The sequence below is a fragment of the Gossypium arboreum genome, chromosome 2, assembly GCF_025698485.1.
Source record: "Gossypium arboreum isolate Shixiya-1 chromosome 2, ASM2569848v2, whole genome shotgun sequence".
Classification (NCBI taxonomy): Eukaryota; Viridiplantae; Streptophyta; class Magnoliopsida; order Malvales; family Malvaceae; genus Gossypium; species Gossypium arboreum.
In genome coordinates this window covers 57,805,005-57,829,735 of record NC_069071.1, presented here as the reverse complement: position 1 = coordinate 57,829,735, position 24,731 = coordinate 57,805,005, and the positions used below count along the sequence as shown (strand labels likewise).

Below are 24,731 nucleotides of genomic sequence, written 5' to 3'. Positions count from 1 at the left end.
GCACTTTCTCAGGAAAAAAGCTAACAAAACTAGGGCTACCCTACTTTTTGTATTTCCATTCCCTACACAAGGTAACGTTCTTCTTCAGAGATTAACCTTTATTATTAGTTTTTAAAAACTTGATAATTTGTATATATTGATATTATCACGATGTCTTGTACATTTGTATATATTGATGCATTATTCCTTGTGCAGTAAGCAAATAAAGGAAACTTCAGCATTGGTGTGCTAAAAAAATCATTAACATGTGAGTTTTGATCTTCTCTCTTTTTTTTTTATGGATTTTGGAAACATATTATCACTAAAAGAATCCCTTAGTAACTAAGCAAATAAAGAATGCTTTGTTAATAATGGTGATGTCAAATATTATACGAGTAGTTGGCTGAAATTTCTGTCGCTTTGGTTTGATTTAAATTAGATGATGATCGTATTGCTAAAATATGATTTCTTTAGTTTTATAATAAAGTAGTGTTGGGCATTGGCAATATTACTTGATAGTTGTTTAATGGTGCAGGGCTGACGAGGAACCGGTGGATCAAAAGAAACTCCTTGAGAGTATTTGCCAATCAAATTGTGCAAAACCTAGGAATGGTTATGAGGTAAACCATTTCCTAAAGAGAGTCTAAAATGTGTTTTTCAATGGAACCAATATCACAGTGGATCATGCAATGTCAACCTATAAACCAGCGAATCTTCAGCATCTCCGCTAAGACTATATGAGGACCACTTAGCATCACCATTACTGTTAGGAGCGTCAAATGAAATTTCCATGTTAGTAGTCTCAAGATAAGTAACTAAGGTTGTCCCCCAATATAAAAGGGCCATACAAACAGGTCACACAGACTATTTACTCACTTCTTCTTCCTCATCTCCCTTCCTCCTAAGCAAACCACCACTTTTTTCCCTGTTAGTCTCAGTAGTTAACAATAGTTTTTTACCGATAAGATTATTGAATGGTTGGACATAGTTATTAGACTAGACAAACCATTGAAGTTGGGTTAACAAGTCTAATATGATCCTTTATTCCATGATTAAAAGTCATTGGATTTTGGCCAGTTACGATTTACTGAAATAGATTTCAAAATTCTTAAAAAAAAAAAAAAAAGAAATGTTTCTATGGAAGTTGTCTCTCAATGCAGGAATGCGTGAAGAGGATTTCAGGTGATGATACTGGAACTATGCACTGCACTGGACAATACTTTGACTACTTAGCTTGTATTGATAAATGTGTAAGGTTTTTTTATACTAAAATATACTATGATTTATTTAACTTCATTTTGAATTATTGAGTTGACGGTGAAATGCAGGTTGCCCCAAAGCTATTTGGAAAGCTGAAATAACTAGGAGCTTGCTTATTGATTGATCACCAAGGATGCATTCGCTCCATTTGTTCATCCCTAATTTTAATTGGTTTCAATTCTTCCACTTAGAGAAACTTGTGTTTTCTTTTTCTACAAGAATAAACGATGTTTCGTTAGGTATTTTTAATTGTTTGGAGGCATTGGTAAAATGAAATCTAGAAAAAGAATATCATTGAAATATGTACTTAGAATTAGTGAGTGCAAAAAGGTGTCAAAGATAAAAATGCAAGGGAACACAATAATAATGACACGAATGCCATCTCAACTTTACCACCTGTATTTTATATATATTTCAGACTTAATTACATTTGGTATTTTGTTTTTTTTACATACTTTCAAAATATTTACTCCACTAAGTTTTTGATGCGCTGTCACTTATATTTATATTTAGAGGTCACAAACTGGTGGGTTCCAATTGGATTTTTTTTAATTCGGATTTTTGCTCATATTTTTTTGATTTTAGATTTTTTTTTAAATTTTCGGTTTTGTCGATCATTTGAATTTAAATATTTTTAGGCTTGGATTTCTTGAATTCAAATTAGTTTACGCTGGGAGGGTTTTGACCACCAAGCGAAATCCACGTTTATTGGTCACAAACGGCTAAAGTTAAAGTTATATTAAAAAGTATTTCTACGAGGTAGAACTTGACAGGATTTATCATCACTTCAATGATTTTGGCGGCTTGACCAGTTATTCGAGGTATGTGATTATTTCATTTTTTGATGTTAGCAATGTACAATGGTCAAATAGGATTATTTTCTTTTCGATACCTTTGACTTTTTTTCACCATGTGGGAGTGCAAATTAATTCTTGCTTATCTACTTCTATCCAAGGGGGAGAAATGTTTGTACTTGACTACAAAATTTATTTTGTACATTGTAGGGGGGTTTGTTTTTCTATTAATAGGAGTTTTGGGTCTCGGTTTATATGATTCTAATGAACCAATATTAAATTTTAAAACATTAGCTAATCAATCATATTTTGTCGCACTCGAAATAATATTCTATATTGGATTTCTTATTGCTTTTGTTGTCAAATCGCCAATTATACCCTTGCATACGTGATTATCGGATATCCACAGGGAGGCTCATTATAGTACTTGTATGCTTCTAGCAGATTCAAGTAATTTTGAATTTTTAAGTTATAAATAATTAAATTTGAATGTAATAATTCATTTTACTTTTATATTTGATAACATGGTTCATATTTGCATTATAAAAAGTATAAATTATATATACTAGAAATCCTACCACACGTGTTGCGTGTGGAAACCACATATTTAAAATATAGGTGGGTATTTAAAACAATATAAAATAAATCCATTTAACAAGGGTTCAATTCCTAGGCATATTAAAACTTATTTTTTTTTTAAGTTTATGTAGTAATAAAGAATTTGTTTATAAATCGATTAAACATGTGTTCAATCCCTAGGCATATTAACTTTAGTTCTTTTATTCAAAATCTATATAAAAGTATAAAAAGACAAAAGATAACAAAAAAAATATTAGTAGCAATTTAATAGAAATCTTACGCATATCGTGTAGAAACTACAAATATAAAATATATATGTGTTTAAAAATAACATACAATAAATAATGAGACGTATGACTAGAAACTAATTAGTAATAATTACACATGGAATATACATGATATTAAATCTCTTTTAAAAATAAATTTAATTATTTATCATTGTGATTTTATCAATCATGAGCCGGTATCGAGCTAACTTGTTACACCAACTCAATCAAATACATTAATATATATACACACACAATTGATTAAGGTAATAAAGTATGCATAATAAAAATTGAAATATACAACAATATCAAAATAAAGCTTTAGCTAAGTGGTAAATTAAAGAATGACATTTTCATAATTTAACAGCTGAGTTGATGACCTAGTTGAGGGTGACACCGACTCAATAAAACACTTAAATAATAAGTATAGATACAATTAGTTAAGGTAATAAAGTGTGCATAAAAAAAATTGAAATGTACAAAAATATCAAAATAATGCTTTAGCTAAATGGTAAATTAAAGGTTTCACAAATGCAATTGGTTCAGGTTTAAATCTCACCACATGTATATTTTTATAGGTTTTCTTAAATGAAAAAGAGTAAAGTACCTTCGAATAATATAACTTGTTTTAATTACAAAAATTGTCACAGCCTACTCGGTGAAGTGTCTGATCTGGTTATTGTTTAGTGTGTTCTGGTAAAATAAGCATAGATATGAGTAAGTAAAGTGTTTGCTTTAACTAAGTATAAGATTCTATATATGCGCCACTTGGCAAACTCTTAGCTTTGACAAGATCTGTGGTTGGACAAACTCTTTTGTTAAGTTTACGACACCCCAGATGCTTTGGCAAACTTGTCAAGTTCACAGTTGAATAGATTTATTTAATATTTTAGTAAGGTAATTTAGTTAGTTAAGTCAAGATTTAGTTAGAATCGAACTAAGCTATTGTAGATGAAAAAACTTAAATTATAATAAGCGCACTTAATCATAGGAATCAAGAGTGTTAGTGTAATTATCTGATTTTTCCACTAAACCTTATCTTCGTGCTTAAATATAAGGATATTGGTGTCTTCACTAAAAATCTTTGTGTTTTCTTTGTATTCATCTTTCTCCTTGATTTTCTTTGAACACTCTGAAAAGTTAAGTTTAAAAAACCTTTCTGAAGTTGAGTTCATTGTATTCGGCTAACTTAAACATTTGTATTAGTTCACTGGTAATTATTGATGAACCTTAGGTTATTTTCAAAGTTATTTATGTGTTTTTAGTTCTGTATGCATAAGTGCTAGAATGCTGTATAAGGAAGGAAAACTTCCTGATTCTGGATTAAGTGTTGATTCTTGCATACATGTTTAGATTTTCTAGATCAGTGATCTGATATGTTTAATTATCCTTATTTTTAGTTTAAAAAAGCTACCAAAGGTCCGAGTCATAAAGGAAAGTCCTACTTTATAAAATTTGCTATAATTTTTAGTGAGTTGCTTCGTACTTCCATGTGTTGTGGCTTTCTTTATTTTACAATTTTTTAAGGTAAGTACGATTTCTCTGTAAAGGATGAAAAGTGTATGCCTGTGAATAATAATTGTCCAAAGTCGTTGGTCTAAGTTCAATATGTTAGTGATATGAAGTATGAGTCTTTTTCATGTTTAAGCCACTACCATCTGCTTCTAATATGAATGACATGGTATGATCTAATATGTGAAGATGGTGATAAGGAGATATGTTTGTGTAGCCTCCGATAGGGAAAATATATTGCAAACCAGATTAGTAGATCATGATAAAACATGCTTTACTGAGTGGTACTGAAATGAGGAGTTAAGGGGAAGAATGCATATGAATGAAACCGAAACTTTATGTTATGTATCTAACTTTGAAATCTGGGTACGTAGCTAGCATAAAAATGGATTGTTTGAGTTATGTTAGGTTGGAATGCAGTATTCGCTCATATAATACGCCATTGGCGTATTGACCAGTTTGAGTTCTGTATATGTCATGGGCGTACCCTGTGATATTGTGTGGAATCTTCTTTAGAGATTCACTTATGCAATTAGTAATCTTACTAAAGATCTCTTTGGAACTCACTAAGTTCTTATGAACTTACTCAGTTACCTTTTCCTTTTCAGGCCTGTTGATTAAAAGAAAGACTCACTAAAGGACTACGCCAAAGCACTACTACTATTGTGAGATAACTGTTTTGCTTGTATTATGCATGACACATGGAGGTGACATCTAGATGTATTTTGAGAAAGATATGTACAAAGATTACTTGTTTGTTAAACTATGTTTTAATGAAATTTTTTAAAGTTTTATGGAATGGAATTTAAGTATTATACTCTGTTTGATGAAAATATCTTACTAAAACTTATACACCATAACGGTTATACTTTACTTTATTTACTTTGTTAATGGTTTAATTCAAACACAAAATTTTTATAAAGCTTACGTAAAAAATAGTTTTGAAGTTAAGTGGATTTTTAAGTAGTAACATGTTATTCTTGGATCTTTCTAAAGGAGCAGGTTTGGCGTGTTACAAAAGGGTATTTTCGTAATTTAACAACTAAGTTAGTGATTCAGTAGAGGGTGACACCAACTCAGTAAAACACTTAAATAAAGTATAGATATATAATTAATGGAATGTATAAAGTGCATCAAAATGAAACTTTGGTTGAATGGTAAATTTAAGGTTTTACTAACCCAATTGGTGCGAGTTTAAATCCCACCGTATGTATATTTTAATTGGTTTTTGTTAACATGATAAGAATAAAATGCCTTCAAATAGTATAACTTATTTTAATTATGAAAAGAAATCTCTATAATTTTCTGATCGAGTGGGTGACACCAACTCAGTAAAACACTTAATAAATAGTATATTATAGATATATACAATTGATGGAGGTAATAAAGTGTGCATAATAAACTTAAAATGTATAAAAATATCAAAATAAAATGTATGATATACAACTAATGAAGATAACAAATTATGTATATTGAAATAAAATGTATAAGATATATGAAAATGAAGTTTTGGTAGTCGCCACACTCAAGATAGGTAGAAGGTGAATGATAAGACTAGGGGTGAACGCCACAAGAAATAATTCTTAATAAGTTTAGATAAAGTTCTCAAAGAACCAAAGAGATAACTTTTAAATTAATCAATATTAATTAACCTTTTACATAAGCCTAAGGCCTAATATTTATACTTGGATCAAATTCTCTAAGAATGAGAATGAGTAATTCGACCATTAATGGGATACATGAACCAAACCAATACATTAATCTAGCTAGTACATAAACCTTAACATTCAATGAATTGCTGAAGAGTCCCATTCATCCTCCTTTAACCTTCCATGCATGTACTTTAAGTTGATGGAAAGTCTTTCATGAATGTACATGCTCTCCTCCTTGTTGTCCATTAAATGTACCATGTGTATTTAATTTGAACATTAATGCAATGTACTTATAGATGACCATTCGAACATGCATGCATGTCCTTGTCTGGTCAGCCATGAGGATGTACTTCTAGGATGTTGCAGGGGCCCTAGTCCTTGATGGATCCAAAATTGGGTTTGGACTTTTCACACTCGGTCCACACTTCTTGGACTAGTCCAATAAGTGCCTCATTGAAACTTTTAGCCCTACCTCTTGTAATCGGTCCAGTGGGTACATGTAAATGGCCCTCTTGGTTTTAACCCAATTATAGATTCACTTAGAGTTAACCCAATTGAAATGGATCAACTTGTAGACAATCTCATTGTCGCTTGAATTGGATCATTGGCCCTTGAAAACGGCCCAATGATCAATGGTTTCATCGAAATCAGTTGCAAACTTAAAAGTGGCCCACGAAAACTTGGCCTTCTTGGAACTCGGAGACGGATTTTAGTTGATGATCCACATGACAGGAGCAAGCTCACATCATGTTAAAAATGTTGTTATATAAGTATATATTGTTATATATCATAGATTTTGGTAGTTATTATAAAAAATGTTCTTATATAAACAAATATGTTGTTATATATTATAAACTTTGGCATCGATTAGAAATGTTGTTATATAAATAAATTTCATATAATATAGATTCGGTATACATTAAAAATGTTGTTATGTAAGCAGTTATTGTAATGACCGTTTTCAGTGAAATCAAAATAGTAGTTTTGGGACCACAAATCCGATATATAAATATTAATTTTATTATTACCTTAATGTCTACAGCATGTTAGTATTACCGTATAAAAATTTCGTTAAGATATTTTGTCGTTTGCATGCTTAATTCGATAAAAAGGACTAAATTGCAAAAGTTTTAAATTTTGAGTTCTATAAGCTGAAGGAATTTAATAGCTATGAAATTAAATGGTTAGAGGTTTTATGTTGTAAATAAACTATTTTTTTCTTAAGTGGACTCTTCTGGACATCTTTTTAATGATTTTTAAAGTAAATGGTAAAGGTTACTTTAGTAATTTTATAAATAAATTAAAACAAAAATAAGAAAAGATGGTATCATCTTCTCTAATGCATCATCCACCAAAATTTTAAGAGGAAAAAATCCATTAGAGAAGCTTGCATATTCGACCAACCTTCCAAAGCTTGCATGGTATGATTTTTCATCCCGTTTTTAATGATTTCTATGTTTTTGGAGTCGTTATAGCTTAATCTAGCTAACTTAGGAACTAATTTGCAAAATAGTTAAAAGATTAAAGTTTTTCCATGAGTTAATTCATGTTGTTTGTGAAGTTTGATAGTAGAAAATAAATCCTTATTGTTAGATAAACAACTTATCTTAAGTGATTTTTGATGAATTTGTCAATCAGGGATTAAATTGAAAAATGTGAAATATTCATGGTGTAATTTTTGAAATAATGAAATGTGTGAGTTGCTATGAGCTTGTATGAAATTTGGCTAGCCTTTGGTAAGGGTGAAATTGCATGAATTTCATTTTACGAGCCTAAAGACTAAATCGTAAAGAAATCAAAACATTAGGGGCAAAAGTATAATTTTGTAAAAATTTGAATTTGGATTGAATTTAATAGAATAGTTATTAAATTGATTAAATTTATGAATTTAGATCAAGATAGACCATGTACGGCTCTAGATCGAGGCAAAGAAAAAGTTTCAGATTAATCGACTACATTTCTACGTTTATCGTCGTGGTAAGTTTGTACATTTAAATAACGTTTTAAATTATGTTTTAAATGCTATTATTTTATATAATGTGAAATTGTATTTCAGTGGAAAAATCCAATGGTGTATCGACAATCATCGACTAATGAAAAGGGATAGCTTCAGCTATCAAAATAATGAAAAGGGATAGCCTCAGCTATCAAATTATGAAAAAGGATAGTGATGAATCAATAATGAAAAGGGATGGTGACGACCATCGAACAATGAAAAGGGATAGCTTCGACTATCGAATTGTGAAAAAGGATAGCTTCGGCTATTAAATTATGAAAAGGGATGGTGACGACCAACAACAATGAAAAGGGATGGTGACAACCATCAAATAATGAAAAGGGATAGCTTCGGCTATCAAGCTGCGAGAAGGGATAACTTTATCTATCGAGCTATGAAAAAGGTCGTGACAACCATCGTGATTTTATTCGTGTGAGCTGTGGTAAGAATTATCGATGCAATTTACCTAATTACTATAAAAGCTAGTAAGTATGTGATATCAAATAACTTGAAAAACTCCTTGGGAACTAAAGCTATAGTAAGAGTGAAAAGCTCGACAACATGTTCATTAAATATGCTCTTCAATTCTTGCAACTGAGTATCTATTGAAGCAAAAAATATACCCACTCAATAATAATTGTAACAGCCCATTTTCAGTGAAATCGGAACAGTGGTTTTGGGACCACAAATCCAAGTCTGAAAGAAAATTTATTTTAATATTATTGATGAATTGCATTAAGATAGAAATGACGTATGAAAATTTCATTAAGAAAATTTTACTGATTTTATGTTTAATTGTGGAAAGGACCAAATTGCATAAAATGTAAAAGTTGAATTTTAGTAGCTAGAAGGATTAAATAGCTATGGAATTCAAAAATTGAGGTCCTTATATGGTAATTAGACCATTAAGAAAAAGTTAGTAGATATTTTTGGTGAAACATCCATGGAAAATTAGAAAAAGAAAAAGACTAAATTGGAAAGTTGAGAATTTAAAGATGATAATTAAATTAAATAGAAAAATATTATCATTTTATATCATCTTCCCCAAAAATTCTATGGAAACCCTAGGAAAGAGAAAATCATCAAGCAAGCTTAATTAGGTAAGTAATCAAGTCTCGTTTTTCGTAATTTTTATATTTTCGAGATTGGAATAGCTTAATCTATCTATTTTGGGGATTAATTTGTAAAGATAAGAAAGTGTAGAAATTTAGCAATGGATAAATATGCTGAAATTTTGAAATTTATGGTAGAAAAAGGAAGGTTGTTGATAGATAAACAACTTTTACAAAGAGAATTTTGATGAAATTATAATTTAGGGACTAAATTGAAAATTGGTAAAAACTCATGGAAAAATTTTGATTTTTGTGAAATTCATGAGCTGTTATTGTGACATAGAAAATTCGGTTAGGCTTGCAATAAGGATTAAATTGCATGGATTTTATTTTCTGAGCCAAGGGATGAAATTGTCATTTATGAAAAGTATAGGGACACAATGGTAATTTTGCCTAGGAAGTGAATTAAGTTCAATTCAGTATGGATAGATTAAATTGATGTGAAATTCATTTATATAGATCCAGAAAGATCAAATAAAAAGTTAGATCGAGGAAAAGAAAATGTGTTGGATTAGTAGATTTTCATATACGAACAAGTGTTGAGGTAAGTTCGTGTAACTAATTTTGTACATTTATATGCTTGAATTGAATGTGGTGTATGAGAATTATGTAGTTTTCATGTAGATGAAATTTTAATACACATCTGATAATGGCCGATAAATTATAAGTCTCGTTGGAATAAATGAAGTTCGTTGGATACAAGTTTCTCGATTGGTTGTGATCTAGCATATGTTGCAGACACACCATAGCTCTTACGAGCATCCTGTTATAAGCCCTCTCGAGCTTCTTGTTATATGGTTCCTAGAGCATCCTGATCGGTAATGATCTTGCATGTGTTGTGAACTACAGCAGCTCTTTGTGAGCGTCCTGTTATATGATCGGTTATGATCCTGCATGTATTGCGGATACAAATGCAGCTCTTTATGAGTGTCTTGATATAGGATCTTTCTGAGCTTCCTGACATGGCTTGCTTAAATATCCTGTTAAATGCTATCGAGAGCTCCCTGATAATAACTCTTGGGAGTTACATGTTAAGCTCAATGAGCTTCCTGTTATAAACTCTTATGAATTTCTTGTTTAGTTTGGATAAGCTTCCTGATACATGGCTCACATAAGCATCCTATTACAGGGCTCGAGAAAGTGCTTCTTGATTATGTGTCCTAATTGGGTACCTTTGGATATGAATTGACGGATTTCAATTTTGTACATTTTAAGTGTACTATATGAGCGTATCCATCGATATTTCAAATAAATTCAACAGGAAAAGTTCTGACACGGTTAAACTAAACTTTAAATGATTTTTCTTGGAAATATTTGTCTTGGAAATATACATGTAATATGGAATAATGATATGGAAAGCATATGTATATGAAAATCATTAAATGATGAGCTCATCCATGTTCTTGGTATTATGTGAATTACTTGACTAACATGATTGGTGAAGTTATGTGTTTTAGGCTATTAGCCAAATTGCTTGGATGCATTTTTGTATGCTTATCTTAATTGAAAATATATGGTAAGTTAAATTCCTGTTATACAAACTTACTAAGCATTAAATGCTTACTATATTTTCTTTTCTCTATTTTATAGTGCTCAAAAGCTCGTCAAGGTTGAAGATCGGTCGGAGTATCATCAGACTATCCTCTAACTCATTTTGGTATAAATAGAAAACTTGTTTTGGTATAATGACATGTATAGGCTAACTTTTCCAATGTTGGCATGTAAATGGCGGCTTGTAATCTAGCCATTGGAATGGCTAGTAATGATATGTTTTGGTATATAATTATAAAACTATATTATGTTTAACATATATGTAGAGGGTATAGTTAAATTGAAATATGGTAAATTATATGTTTTCACAAAAAGGTAAGTTTGGAAATACATGAATGTATGTGTTAATATATCATATATAACTCTTGTTTTTGGCTTGGTTAAGTTGTCTTGAATTGGTTGTTGAAAATGCTTAAGTGTTGATGTAGGTGCAAGGTCAAAAAAAAAAAAGGTGAGAAATAAGGCTTGGAAAATGGCCTTATTTTGTCCACACAAGTAGACACACGAGCGCGTGATTCAGTCATGTGTGACACACGGCCACACGAACAGGCGTATGATTCGGTCGTGTGACATACGGTCATGCGCATGAGTGTGTGATTCAGCCGTGTGTCCCCTGCATTCTAAAATTAGAGAAACAAAATGCTAAGAATTGAGCACACAAATAGAGACACGGGCATGTGTCTTAGCTGTGTGAGACACACGACCCAGCACATGGGTGTGTGTTCTGGTCGTGTAACACTTGCACCTAATTTTTGAAAATTAAATTATCCACACAGTCTAGCACACGGGCGTGTGGCTGGCTGTGTGACTTAAGTCAGAAAGTTACACGGGTAAGGAGACGGGCTGCGACACGGCCGTGTGCCTCACATCGAATACCCATACGGCCTGAGACACGGGTGTGTCATTGGCCGTTTGATCCACACGGCCTAGCCACATGGGCGTGTATCCCCTACCCTAAGAAAAATTTTGAGATTTCGTGAAAAATTTTCTGTGATCTCAGTTTTGTCCTTATTTGATTTTAATATGTATTTTAGGCCTTGAGGACCCATATGAGGGACATTATGATTGATTATGATTGATTTTCATAAATGAATAGTAAATGACATAAATTAACTAAAAATGAACTGTACACTCCGGTAATGCTCCATAACCCTATTTCGGTGACGGATACAAGTTAGGGGTGTTAGAATGATGCTCCATTATAACATCTTCCTTTTTATTATGACCACAACCCACAATATATTGAGCATTCATATCTGGAAAATCCAACTCTCAAGTTTAACAAAAAGATATCACATTTTTCAACAATTCATCCCATCCATCATCTATCAACTTTTGTGTTAAATCTTTCATTGTCGAAACTAACTCATGACATTTAATATATCTTGAGAACGATGTTACAAAGCTTGACAAAGATTATCAGTAATCCCCAAAAATTCCTTTATCATATGCAAAATAAAAATAAACTCAAAAAATATCAATCTAATATATACGTCATGATCATCTTATCACTGAGAATAGTTAGGAGTGATTTTTTGTAGATTTTCAAGAACTGTGCTAGTAACATTATACATCATTAGTAAACTAGTAACTAAATTTAAACGAGAAATCAATCAAGTCTCATTGGGACATTGTAAAGTGTTTATACTCTAGTTTCTAACTCATTGATGGATACCAAACCAGTTATTTCAATTGCTTTGGCTTTTTGTAATTCATCGTGTCCTCGTTTGGAAGAAGCAAAATCAATATTAACAATATCAGATAAGTCTTTAAAAAATTGATGCACTTCAACCACTTCTCTAGCTACTGCAACCAATGTTAACTGAAGACAATGAGCAAAAGAGTGAACATAATAAGTATATAAAAAAATCATTCAAAATCAAAGCTTGAAAGTTGTTAAATTCCCCACGCATATTGTTTTCTTCATTGTAACCTTGACCTCGGATATTTTGTATGTCAAAACTATGTTGCAAGAGAAAATTAAAAATCTCATTCTTCAAAGTCAATGTTGCAGTATCTTTAACATGGACTGTATAAAAATTTGTTCTTTTACCAATCTTTATTTATCAATAAATCTCAAAACAATTGATATTTTCTCTTTCTTTTACTTGTCTCTCACTTCATCCACAATAATGCAAAACTTTCTGTCACTAATTTCTTCATGAACTACATTACGAACTCTATTAACATAATTTTGCAATATTTCTTTTTGCATTGTTGAAGAAGTATAAGTAGCATTTTATGATGAGCTTTTTAAAACATCTTTAACTTTCTCATCATAAGATGCTAATAGTTATAAAATTTTAAGAAAGTTACCACTATTTTTTGATATTGAACTTTCATCATGACCTGCACACGCTTGAAACATCAACCATCGAACAACATCTATACTAGTTTTCAGACGTAGACGATTAGCTATAACTTGCTGTGTTGTTTGTCTATCAAGTGATACTTCAATATATTGAGCTTGATTCATCAAATCTACAAAATTTTATTGTGCATTGTTGTGCAGTGAATTCAAATCCTTTCCCATATGTGTCAAAAAAGCATAATTGCATCCATCGTATACCTTTTTCCAAAATGATTACTTGGATTGCTATTAAAAAGAACATAATGAAAAAAAATATTGCATCTTTAAAAGGTGAATATTCTAACCAAGAAAATTGTTTAAACCATGATGGTGGAAAATAACGAGGAAACTTTTTTGAATTAGAAGCAGGATATTCTAAAAGAATAGGTTCATATGGTGCATCCTTTGTAACAGCCCAGTTTAGACCCTAGTCAGAATAGTGATTTTGAGACCATAAATCTGAGGTCAAAAAATTATTTTCTTATTATTTTTGGTGTTTATAATATGTGAATTGATATGTTTGAAAGTTTCGTGTGGAAATTTTATCGTTTGTCTCAAAAAAGACTTAATCATAGAAATGCAAAAGGATGTGTTCTATTTGCTAAAGTGTCAAATTGTTATGTTTTTATATATGCGGGGTCTTTATGATGCAATTATACCATTGAATTAATGCATGGAAATTAATGGACATGAGATAATGGAGTTATAATGAAAATAAAAAGGTTAAAAATGTAAATGGCTTATTAATGTTAATTAAATTAAAACAAAACATGAAACAAAGCCATTATCATCTCATATTGCCGAAAATACAAGGAAAAGAAAGAAAAATACAAGCTTAGGGTTTTGGCACTTTGATTGGTGATTAAGGTATGAGTTTTGTTCAGTTTTTGATAATTTCTATGTTTTTAGGATCGTTGCACTGAATTCTATCAAGCCCATGCCTGAATTTTGGAAATTGTTGATGATTTTGAGTTGTGTCATTGTTGATATTATGAGTTTTATGAAGTTTGATGATAGTAAATGAAATATATGTGTTAGATAAATATGTTTTGTATTGGAATTTTTGATGAATTTGAGCATTTCAGGCTAAATTATGAAAATGAGAAATTGAAGGACTAAAATGTGAAATAAGTGATAAATATGGGATGATTGGGACTATAGGAAAATTCGGCTAAGGCATGAGTTTGATGAATTTTGTATATTTGGTGTTTTGTGTAATAAGGACTAAAATGTCAAAATGTTTAATTTTAGGGGCTAAAGTGCAAAAATGCCCAAAGATGTGTTTGTATATTAAATTGAATGTATTACTGATTAAATGAATTAATTTTGAATACATATAGATCAAGAAAAGAGGAATTCGAATTCAGATCGAGGGAAATCGAAGGTTATCGAGTAAACGATCCGAATCGTCAATTATGAGTACGAGGTAAGTTCGTATGTGATAAATGATGCTACAATTTAAGTTTTAATGCTTTGATAATGTATAAATTGTATATATTTGATTATGTTTTGAACACGATGATAAATCGACTATGTTCGGCACTAAGTGTGCGATTCAAAATAGCTTCTGCTATAAATAGCACTAAGTGTGCAAATTGGAATAGCTTTGGCTATATGAGGCACTAAGTGTGTGATATCGAGATAGCTTTGGTTAGTTGAGATGGTACTAAGTGTGCAAGATTGTTACAGCTTCTACTAATCATTAATGCACTAAATGTACGAATTCCTAAAGCATGGAAAGACTTTTCAACAAATTAATGTATTTGAACGAGAGATGAGAATGAAATGAATAAATACGAGAAAGATCAGGTATGTATGATACCTATGTGGTAAATGTTATTATGTGTATTAAGCTTGATAAACTTGTATGAACATGTTAAGTGTGATGGAATAGAATTGAAAGATAATTTGTGAACTACTAGGTGATTATTAGATGATGTTTCGTATTATATAAACTGTTGATTATATTTGGTACGAACTTGCTAAGCTTTAAAGCTTACTGTGTGAAATGTTCTCTGTTTTACAGTGTTATAAAGCTAGCTCGAATCCGGGGATCGTCAGCTACTCATTCACACTATCAGACATCTATTTGGTACCATTTTGAGAGTTGTATATATGGTATATGACATGTATAGGTGAGAGTTATTTTGGTATATTTTGTGTTATGAATATTTAGCCATGTTATATGGCTTGGTTTTGGTTGTGTATAAGAATGAAGTATGGTTATAATCTTTGTGATGTAATATTGTCAATAGGCTATATTTTGATGTGTATAAAAAGGGCCTTGTGAGAAATGGTTGATTAGATATTTTAGAAATGTGAATTTGCTATGGAACATATGTCTTGGTATGATTATAACTTATGATTTGGCATGATTTGGTATGGATGACAAGCATAAAATTTATTGATGATGGTATGGCATGAATAGTGTATGTTTTGTGTGTGAATTGGTTGAGAATTTGATTTATAATGGTTTGTTTTGGAGCTTGTAGGGAGGACTCAAAATGGGTGGCAAATTTGGTTTTGCAGATAGCCTATTTTTGTCCACAAGGGGAGAAACGGGCGTGTCTCAGTCATGTGTGACACACGGTTATGTTGCACGGCCGTGTGTCCCCTAGAGCTCCCTACAATTTGAAGTCAGTATACCCTACAGTTTTGACATGGCCTAGACACATGGGCGTGTCTATCGGTCGTGTGTGGCACACGGGCTAGCACATGGGCGTGTAGTCGACCGTGTGAACCAAGTCAGTAGCCTCCTTAATTTTCACACGACCTTGTACACGAGCATGTCATGTGGCCATGTGGACAAGCCAGTATGTATGCCTTGTTTTGCCATGGCTTAGACACACGGGTGTGTCTAATGCCGTGTGAGGCACACGGCCTGTTCACACGAGCATGTAACCTTTATAACTTTGAAAAATGTTTAAGTTATGAAAAAAAATTTATGCATTTGGTTTAGTCCTGACCCCTTTCTAAAACCCCTTTCTAAAGCATGTTTAAGGTCTCGTTGACCTACGTAAAGGACTCTGTATTGATGTATGACTATGATGCTATGATGATTGTGAAATGAATGCTAAATGTTTCAATATGTTCGGTAATGCCTCTTAATCCTTAGTCCGACTACGGATACGAGTTAGGGGTGTTACATTTGATTGGTATCAAAGCTACGGTTTAGTGGATTCTAGGACTAACGTAGTGTATGAGAGCCTAGTTGTACATTCCATATATATGGATTGTGATATGTGATGATTCCTAACATTTAAAATGTGTTTTTCATATAGCAAATGGATCTCAACGAGTGATAGCTGATAATGTTGAAAGCAATGCACCCACTCCTGCTCAAGGGGCAGCACCGATTGATTCTAGGCCTATTTCTAGTAGTTAGGAAGAAGAGGTTAAGCAAGCCCTCTTCCAAATGACGACTGAGTGGTTCACAGAGTTCGTTCTAACGAATCTGGCTGCTCAATAACCTCTACCCCTACCCGTTTCTCAACAAGTCCCGGTTGTGCCACAAGTAATAGATCCGTTTCGATTGAGTAAGCCACCTGTTGATAAGATTTGTAAACACAGGGCTGAAGAGTTTCAGGCTACAGTTGATGATGATGCCGAAAGGGTTGAGTTCTAGCTTGAGAACACTATCCGAGTATTCGATGAATTTTCTTGTACTCCAGATGAATGTATCAAATGTATAGTATCTTTGCTTAGAAATAATGCATATCACTGGTGGAAAATGTTGACATCGGTGGTTCCTAGAGAACGAATTACCTGGGAATTCTTTCAGACTAAGTTCTAGAAAAAAGTACATAAGTCAGAAATTCCTCGATCAAAAAAATAAAGAGTTTTTGGAATTGAAACAAGGCTGGATGACCGTTACTGAGTATGAAAGAGAATTCGTACGTTTAAGCAAATATGCCCGAGAATATGTGTCTACTGAAGAGATCATGTGTAAAAGATTTGTTGATAGATTGAACAAAGATATAAAACTATCAGTCGGGATACTTGAATTGAAAGAATTTGTAGTATTGGTTGAGAGGGTTTATAAAGCCAAGGATCTCAGCAAGGAAAAGAGAAAAGCTGATTTAGAGGCTAGAGATTCAAGAAAGAGATCAATAAATAAATCTTATCATTCCTCGTCAAAGAAATCTATCGATTATATTGATCTATCGATAGCTTCAACGGAATATCAGAATAGAGATCGTGGAAAGCAATATACCAACCCTAAAGCTCAAACTACATCAATATCGAGTGTTGGTAATGCAAAGGATGTAAAGCCTGAGTGTCAACAATGTGGAAGACGGCATTTTGGAGATTGCTGGGGAAAAAGTAATAACAGAGCTTGTTACAGTTGTGGTTCATGAGATCACTTTATAAAATATTGCCCAGAGTTAGCTGAAAAAGATAATGCTCAAAACACAAGGTCGAGTAACATAGCACCACTGAGAAACACGAGAAATATGAGTGGTGGTAGAGGTGTGACATGAGACACTATAGCGAGATCTGATGCTAAAGCACTTGCACGAGCTTACGCTATTCGAGCACGCGAAGAAGCGACATCTCTTGATGCTATTAACGGTACTTTTACTCTCTATGATACTAAAGTTATTGCATTGATAGATCCAGGGTCTACTCATTTGTATATATGTGTGAATTTAGTATCCAGTAAGACTTTTCCTGCAAAGTCTACTGAATTTGTAATTAGAGTATCGAACCCCTTAGGCAAGTGTGTATTGGTTGATAAAGTGTGCAAGAATTGTCCATTGATGATTCAGGGTAATTGCTTTCCGGCTGATTTGATGTTGTTACCATTTGACGAGTTTGACATAATCCTGGGTATGGATTGGCTAACATTGCATGCTGTTGTAAATTGCAAACGAAAGATGATTGATTTGATATGTCAAAGTAATGAGATTATTTGAATTGAATCAGATGTTTTGAACAGATTATCAGTTGTGATTTCAATGATGTTAGCTCAGAAATATGTGAGAAAGTTTTGCGAAGCTTATTTAGCTTATGTGCTTGACACGAAAGTGACTGAAAAGAAGATTGAATCAGTGTCAGTTATTTGTGAATATCCAGATGTGTTTCCTGATGAGTTATCAGGTTTACCTCTGATTCGAGAAGTTGAGTTTGGTATTGAATTAATATTGGGAACTACTCTAATATTGATAGCTCTGTACAGAATGGCACCAACTGAATTAAAAGAGTTGAAAGCTCAATTACAAGAATTGACAGATAGAGGTTTCGCACGTCCGAGTTATTCTCCCTGGGGTGCACCAGTTTTGTTTGTGAAAAAGAAAGACAGAACTATGAGAATGTGCATCGATTATCGATAGCTCAATAAAGTGACAATCAAGAACAAATATCCTTTATCGTTAATAGATGATCTGTTTGATCAGTTGGAAGGGGCTACAGTGTTTTCAAAGACAGATTTGAGATTGGGTTACTATCAGTTGTGAGTGAAAGACTCTAATGTGCCAAAAACTGCTTTTCGAATGAGGTACGGACACTATGAGTTTTTAGTTATGCCTTTCGGATTGACGAATGCACCTGCTATTTTTATGGATTTAATGAACATAATTTTTAGACCATATTTAGATCGATTTGTTGTCATATTTATTGATGACATTTTGATTTATTCGCGTGATGAAATTGAGCATGCCGAACAATTAAGAATAGTGCTACAGATTTTGCGAGATAAGTAGTTATATGTGAAGTTTAGCAAATGTGAAATTTGGTTTCGAAAAGTTATTTTTTTGGGACATGTTGTGTCAGCATCTGGTATCTGAGTTGATCTGAGTAAGATTTCGGCTATTTTGGATTGGAAGCCTCCGAGAAATATTTCTAAAGTCTACAGTTTTCTGGGACTTGCTGGTTATTATCACTGGTTTGTAAAAGGCTTTTCTATAATTGCGACACGGTTGACAAAATTATTTCAAAAAGATATGAAAGTTGAATCGTCTGAAAAGTGTCAGAAAAGTTTTGATCAGTTGAAAGCTCTGTTAACCAAAACTCCAGTGTTAGTTCACCCAGAATCGGGTAAAGAATTTGTAATATATAGAGATGCATCTTTGAATGGTTTGGGATGTGTTTTGATGCAGAAAGGCAAAGTCATAGCTTATGCCTCAGATAATTAAAGCCGCATGAAAAGAATTATCCAACGCACGACCTTAAATTAGCTGCAATCACTATTTATTCGGTGAGAAATGTCACGTTTATTCCGATCATAAAAGCTTAAAATATTTGATGACTCAGAAAGATCTGAATCTACGACAACGAAGATAGTTAGAGCTGCTAAAAGACTACAAACTTGTAATTGACTACCATTCGAGAAATGCCAATATTGTTGCTGATGCTCTAAGTCAAAAATCATTGTTTGTATTGCGTGCGATGAATACTTAGTTAACTTTGTCTGATGATGGTTCAATTTTAACTGAGTTGAAAGCGAGACCATTATTTATTCATTAGATTAATGATGTATAAAAGGTTGATACTGAGATAATAGCAAAACGAACTCAGTGTGAATTGAATTCTGATTTAGAATTTAGAGTTGATGATGATGATTGTTTGAGATTCCGAGATCGGATTTGTGTTTCTAGAAATTCTGATTTGATTCAGATGATTTTAAACGAAGCTCATAATAATCGTTTATATGTACATCCGGGAAGTACGAAAATGTATAATGATTTGAAACAACATTACTGGTGGTCTGAATGAAAGAAGATATCTCTAATTTTGATTCGAAATGTTTGATCTGTCAACAAGTTAAAGCTAAAAATCAAGTGTCATCTGGTTTGTTACAGTTGATTATGATTTCAGGGTGGAAATGGGATAGAGTGACGATGGATTTTGTATCGGGTTTGCCCCTATCTCCATGAAAGAAAGACACGATCTGGGTTGTGGTTGATAGATAGACGAAATCAGCTCATTTTATTCCGGTACAATCTGATTACTTACTTGATAGATTAGTTGAGTTATATATTTCTGATATCGTGAGATTGCACGGGGTGTCTTTATCTTTTGTGTCAGATAGAGACCTAAGATTCACTTCGCAATTTTGGAAGAAATTGCAAGAGTCTTTAGATACAAAATTACACTTCAATACTACTTTTCACCTGCAGACAGATGGTAAATCCGAGCATATTATTCATATTCTTGAGGATATGTTGAGATGTTGTATTCTTGAGTTTGAAGGTACGTGGGAACAATATCTGCCATTGATTGATTTTGCTTATAATAATAGTTTTCAATCAAGCATTAAAATGGCACCGTACGTAGGCTTATATGGTAGAAAATTTTGTACACCATTGTATTGGTCAAAGCTTAGTGAGAATAAGATACAAGGGGTCGATTTGATAAAAGAGACTGAACAGAAAGTAAAAGTGATCCGAATTAGTCTAAAAGCAGCTTCCGATCATCAGAAATCATATGCAGATTTGAAAACAAAAAGATATTGAATTTGAGATTGGCGATAAAGTGTTTTTGAAAATGTCTCCGTGGAAGAAAGTACATCGATTCGGCAGAAAAGGCAAATTGAGTCCGAGGTTTATCGGACCATATGAAATCATAGAGCGTGTTGGGCCAATTACATATAGATTGCTACTGCCACCTGAGTTAGACAAGATCCATAACGTATTTTACGTATCGATACTGAAGATACAGATCAGATCCTTCGCATGTTATTTCCGCGACTGAGGTTGAAATTCAGCCTGATATGTCTTATAAAGAAGAATTGATACAGATTTTAGCTCGTGATATCAAAGAGCTGAGAAATAAAAGAATAGTGTTAGTGAAAGTATTATGGCATCGACACGGAGTTGAAGAAGTTACGTGGGAACCCGAGGATGCTATGAGACCTTAGTCAGAATAGTGGTTTTGGGACCACAAATTCGAGGTCAAAAAATTATTTTATTATTATTTTTGGTCTTTATAATATGTTAATTGATATGTGTGAAAGTTTCGTGTGGAAATTTTATCGTTTGTGTGCTTAATTCGCAAAAAAAGACTTAATCGTAGAAATGCAAAAGGATGTGTTCTATTTGCTAAAGTGTCAAATTGTTATGTTTTTATATATGTGGGGTCCTTATGATGCAATTATACCATTGAATTAATGCATGGACATTAATGGACATGAGATAATGGAATTATAATGAAAATAAAAAGGTTAAAAATGTAAATGGCTTATTAATGTTAATAAAATTAAAACAAAACATGAAACAAAGCCATTATCATCTCATATTGCCGAAAGTACAAGGAAAAAGAAAGAAAAATACAAGCTTAGGGTTTCGGCACTTTGATTGGTGATTGAGGTATGAGTTTTGTTCGATTTTTGATAATTTCTATGTTTTTGTGATTGTTGCACTGTATTCTATCAAACCCATGCCTGAATTTTGGAAATTTTTGATGATTTTGAGTTGTGCCATTGTTGATAATGTGAGTTTTATGAAGTTTGATGATAGTAAATGAAAGATATGTGTTAGATAAATATATTTTGTATTAGAATTTTTGATAAATCTGAGTATTTCAGACTAAATTGTGAAAATGAGAAATTAAAGGACTAAAATGTGAAATAAGTGATAAATATGGGCTGATTGGGACTATAGGAAAATTTGGCTAAGGCATGAGTTTGATGAATTTTGTATATTTGGTGTTTTGTGTAATAAGGACTAAAATGTCAAAATGTGTAATTTTATGGGCTAAAGTGCAAAAATGCCCAAAAATGTGTTTGTGTATTAAATTGAATGTATTAGTGATTAAATGAATTAATTTTGAATACATATAGATCAAGAAAAGAGGAATTCGAATTTAGATCGAGGGAAATCAAAGGTTATCGAGTAAACGATCTGAACCGTCAATTACGAGTACGAGGTAAGTTCATACTTGATAAATGATGTTACAATTTAAGTTTCAATGCTTTGATAATGCATAAATTGTGTATATTTTATTATGGTTTGAACACGATGATAAATCGACTATGTTCGGCACTAATTGTGCGATTCAAAATAGCTTCGGCTATAAATAGCATCAAGTGTGCGAATTGGAATAACTTTGGCTATATGAGGCACTAAGTGTGCGATACTGAGATAGCTTCGGTTAGTTGAGATGGAACTAAGTGTGTAAGATTTTTATAGCTTTTACTGATCATTAATGCACTAAGTGTGTGAATTCTTAAACCATGGAAAGACTTCTGAACAAATTAATGTATTTGAACGAGGGGTGAGAATGAAATGAATAAATACGGGAAAGATCAAGTATATACAATACCTATGTGGTAAATGATATTATGTGTATGAAGCTTGATAAACTTCTATGAACATGTTAAATGTGATGGAATAGAATTGAAAGATGATTTGTGAACTACTAAGTGATTATTAGATGATGTTTCGTATTATATAAACTATTGATTATATTTGGTACAAACTTGCTAAGCTTTAAAGCTTACTGTGTGAAATGTTCTCTGTTTTACAGTGTTATAAAGCTAGCTTGAATTCGGGGATCGTCAGCGACTCATTCACACTATCAGACATCTATTTGGTACCATTTTGAGAGTTGTATATATGGTATATGACATGTATAGGTGAGAGTTATTTTGGTATGTTTTGTGTTATGAATATTTAGCCATGTGATATGGCTTGGTTTTGGTTGTGTATAAGAATGAAGTATGGTTATAATCTATGTGATGTTATATTGTCTATAGGCTATATTTTGATATGTATAAAAAGGGCCTTGTGAGAAATGGTTGATCAGATAAGGTAGAAATGTGAATTTACCATGGAACATATGTCTTGGTATGATTATAGCTTATGATTTGGCATGATTTGGTATGGATGACAAGGATGAAATTTATTGATGATGGTATGGCATGAATGGTGTATGTTTTAGGTGTGAATTGGTTGAGAATTTGATTTAAAATGGTTTGTTTTGGAGCTTGTAGGGAAGACGTAAAATGGGTGGCAAATTTGGCTTTGCAAATAGCCTATTTTTTTCCACATGAGCAGAGACACGGGCATGTATCTCAGCCGTGTGTGACACACGATTATGTTGCACGGTCGTGTGTCCCCTGGGGTACCCTACGATTTTAAGTCAGTATATCCTACAATTTTGACACGGCTTAGACACACGGGCATGTCTATCAGTCGTGTGTGGCACACGGGCTGGCACATGGGCGTGTGGTCTGCCGTGTGACCCAAGTCAGTAGCCTCCTTAATTTTCACACGGCCTTGCACACGAGCGCGACATGTGGTCGTGTGGACAAGTTAGTATGTATGCCCCGTTTTGCTACGGCTTAGACACACGGGTGTGGCTAATGCCGTGTGAGATACACGGGCGTGTGACCTTTATAACTTTGAAAAATGTTTAAGTTTTGAAAAATTTTATATGCGTTTGGTTTAGTCCCGACCCCTTTCTAAAGCATGTTTAAGGTCTCGTTGACCTCTGTAAGGGACTCTGTATTGATGTATGACTATGATTCTATGATGATTGTGAAATGAATGCTAAATGTTTTGATATGTCTGGTAATGCCTCTTAATCGTTAGTCCAATGACGGATACAGATTAGGGGTGTTACATCATTAATACAAGCTCTTCTAATTATATCATGCGAATTTTACCGGATTATTATATATTTGCTTATGTAACCTAGGATCACGTTCTAAGTTAGACAAATCAAGTTTCTCATCTTCAACTCTAGGAATTTTTGAAGGATTAACATTAGAGTTTAAAGGAGTAAACAACGAAGGTGGTACCTCAATTTGTGATACTCTGAGGGTGATTGTATTGTCTTTGTATTTTTCTTTTCAAAAAACGAATCAACTGTTTTCGACTTCATAACTATAAAATCTTAAAAGATAAAAGAAATTAATAACTATAAAATAAAAATAAACTATAAACTTAAAATATAATAAAACGATAGTAAAAAGATGAAAAACAAAATTCTTAAAAGATGAAGTCAATACCGTAATTGAAGGACAAACACGACATTGATAACATTATTTGTTAGTAACAGTAGTAAAAGAGACTTCTTTTTCACTAGGTAACAAATTAAATTTTAATTGTAATTCATATTTAATGTTAAATTAAAAAATGACCAACTATCATCCAAAAGAGGCATACTAGAGTTTAAATCATGGAGACTTATGGGACCTTTTATATAATATATTATATAAATATTTAAAGTTAACATAAGAAAAAAAAAAAACATTGTTCACCCTTCAAACTTGGAAGTGGCCAAATAGCAACTAAAATAGAGGCCAACTTTTAAAAGTCAAAGAGACTAAATAATAAATATACGTTTTATAATTTTAGGAGGCAGCCGCCCGTCATCCCCTACTTTACCCATTGCATTAAAGAAACCATTGAAGAGCATTCAAAATCACCTGTAAAGTAGTAACTTTTTATTATTGATAATAAAAATTGGACGTGAGAGGACTTCGGATTAGTTATTGATAAAAAAAACTTATAAATATTTTTACTTATTTGTTTATTTATGTCATTTTCACGTTGCCTTTTAATTAGGGGTGAAGTCAGAATAAATTTTTAGGGGCTGAATAAAATTTTAATTTTTTATAGTCTATATTTTTATAATTTTTAAAGGACTAAATCAAATTTTTATAATTTTAGGAGGGCCAAAGTACAATTTACTAATTTAAATTTTTTTTAAAAAAATTAAAGGCTTAAATAATAAT

The 24,731-nt window shown here is 32.4% G+C and overlaps 1 protein-coding gene across 1 annotated transcript; it reads left to right on the top strand.

Annotated features, from left to right (window-relative positions):
* LOC128284174 (cytochrome b-c1 complex subunit 6-1, mitochondrial-like) lies at positions 1-1,340 on the top strand. Its single transcript, XM_053021924.1, has 5 exons — positions 1-71; positions 196-247; positions 515-599; positions 1,140-1,229; positions 1,308-1,340. Coding segments are annotated over exons 2-5 (210 nt in total). The 5' UTR covers positions 1-71; positions 196-245.
* The last annotated feature ends 23,391 nt before the right edge of the window (positions 1,341-24,731 follow it).